This window comes from Portunus trituberculatus, chromosome 38, assembly GCF_017591435.1.
Source record: "Portunus trituberculatus isolate SZX2019 chromosome 38, ASM1759143v1, whole genome shotgun sequence".
Lineage (NCBI taxonomy): Eukaryota > Metazoa > Arthropoda > Malacostraca > Decapoda > Portunidae > Portunus > Portunus trituberculatus.
The window spans coordinates 29,601,543-29,604,042 of record NC_059292.1 but is presented as its reverse complement, the minus strand read 5'-3'; the positions used below and the strand labels follow the sequence as shown (position 1 = coordinate 29,604,042).

The 2,500-nt window shown below is 51.2% G+C and overlaps 1 protein-coding gene across 1 annotated transcript in view; it reads right to left on the bottom strand.

Moving 5' to 3' along the window:
* LOC123514922 (tigger transposable element-derived protein 7-like) overlaps positions 1-642 on the bottom strand; it is a 1,191-nt gene extending 549 nt beyond the window's left edge. Inside the window, exon 1 of the mRNA XM_045273178.1 lies at positions 1-642. This exon is cut by the window's left edge and continues 549 nt beyond it. Within this exon, the coding sequence (XP_045129113.1) occupies positions 1-642 (642 nt within the window).
* Positions 643-2,500: the final 1,858 nt, after the last annotated feature.

Genomic DNA, 2,500 nt, shown 5'->3' with positions numbered 1-2,500 from the left:
CAGCGCCGACAGTCTCGCCTTGGAAAGCTTCTGTTCTTCCTCACATACATCGGGTTGGGTTGATAGAAGGCCTTTTGGGAGTGTACAGTAGAGAAGCCCAGTCTCATCGAAGTTATAAACCTGCGCTAACGATAAGTTTGACTGGTCAATTATCTCCTTCATCATCTGTCGAAACAGATCTTTTTCCACGGCCTCATCACCTACTGGTGCCTCACAACTTCTTATTCCAGGCAAACCGTGCCGATTCATAAATCGACATAACCATGCACTGTTAAAGGTGAATTTTTGTTTGCTTAGTTGCTCGGCAAAGCGTTCGGCTGCAGCTAAGATTTCAGTGCCTCGAACAGAGATCCCGCTCGACCTATGCTGACTGTACCACTTGTAGACTGCCTCGTCGATTGCTTCAGACGGCAGTCGCCTCATCGTTTTTCTGAACTTGATTATGTTGCTGCCTGCATCGAATCTCTGCGAGAAACTCCTGAGTTTTTCTTTGTTCTTCTTCAGATCTTTCACCGTCGTTAGTCCAAGACCGAACTCTTGAGCTACGTTCCTCACGGTGCACCCAGCATCCAGACGATCCAAGACTTTTAGCTTATCAGCAATACTGAGAAAAACGCTCTTTTTCCTTTTCCCAGACTCCATTGTCGACGATAACAGCTAACAAGTAGCGTAAGGAACAATGAGAACTGGCGCCGAGGCGGCCGAGCTGGGATGAAGAGAGCTTGAACGCTTGGTAGATCTGAGCTGGTATGGCTCACTTATGCCGAGTCCGCCGCTACAACGGGACTCCGCCTCCTGATAAATCGACCAACCGCCGGACTGGCCGGGCAAAGAGCAGCTCCTCCCTCTCCTAAATACGACCAACCGCCGGACTAGCCGGGTAAAGTGGAGCTCCTCCCTCTTCTTAATACGACCAACCGCCGGACTGGCCAGATAAAGGGCGGGCTCCACCTCCTTAATATCAACAACGGCTGGACTGCGCCACTCTTTCTGCCAATTCGACCAGTTGCCGAAGTTAGCGAGGGATGTAAGAGTGAGTGATCACAAGATCCTGCAACATGCTTCCACATCAGTATTGCCACCCAAGCTAACAAAAACATGATTAGACCACGTGATTCTGATTTCACCGATGGCTGATGCTTCTGCTTGCCCAATTCTATGACAGAAGCGTTTCTCGGCGTGCATGACAGGCTGGTCTGTGCATGACTGGATCGAGCCAGCCACAGACAAATTCTTTATTGTATCCCGCGTGTTTTCAATAAAGATAAATTTTATCCTTACTAACAACAATGATGATAATGACTAATATATTTTACCTAACGAAGACAAGTCCGAGAAGGGAAGTGCTGATGTAACCACGGGAGGGGAACAGGGACTGACGAGGTGCCATAAGGAGGAAACTCCCACTGGCAGGGGAGGGATTTCAGTCTTTACGGTGCTAACTGAAGTCAACGTGCGCTCTCTCTCACTCTCTCTCTCTCTCTCTCTCTCTCAACGGACCCCAGTGATGCTTATTTCTGTTGCTTCTATTTGTTTGTTTGATGTGTGTGTGTGTGTGTGTGTGTAGAGAGAGAGAGAGCTCTCTCTCTCTCTCTCTCTCTCTCCACTACTATACACCCCCTTCCACCACCATCACCGCTTCTTCCTACCACCCCCTCCTCTACCTGCTGTTAACCCCTCCCTCCACCACAGACCACCACAACAGAAACCCACCTCCTCCTGAGCCACAGGCCAGCTCCCCCCACACCCACCATAACCCCAACCTCCCCATCCTCCCCCTCCCTCTGACATTTACAAACTATGCACCAAAATAGGCGTTAGTAGAGACCAAATGAGTGTGGACCCCGGTACAGCGACCCCGCCCCTTCATCCCCAGGCAGAAAGGTTCACTGTAGCGGGGTGCCTTCTTTGTATCTTATCTGTGCTTTCGTAGGAGGAAGAAGAGGAGAAGGGGGAGGAGGAGGAGGAGGAAGAAGAAAAGGAGGAGGAGGGGGAGGAGGAGGAGGAGGAGGAGGAGGAGGAGGAGGAGGAGGAGGAGGAGGGAGGGAGTAAGACGAAGGTAGGGTAGTAAGAGGAAGGAGAATATCATTATAAATAAACATGACTTTCCGTGTGTGTGTGTGTGTGTGTGTGTGTGTGTGTGTGTGTGTGTGTGTGTGTGTGCGTGCTTGCGATGACGAGGACTGCAGGTGTGGTCATGAAATTCCAAAGGCGGCGACGGAGGAGGAGGAGAAGGAGGAATAGAGAAAAGAAGAAAGAAGAGGAAGAAGAGGAGAGCGCTGGAGGTGACAGTAGTGGACGGGAAGGGTAGGAGGGAGATGGAGAACCCAGGAGGAGGAGGAGGACTACATACGAGCCAACTCCCTCCACTACTCCCTCTCCGTCTGTGCCCTAAGGGAGAGGGGCGGGGAGAGGGAGAGGAATGGGAGGAAAGGGAGAGGAGGGAGAGAAGGAGGCAACCGAATACCTGAGTGACCAGACTCGTCATGCTAAGGCTCTC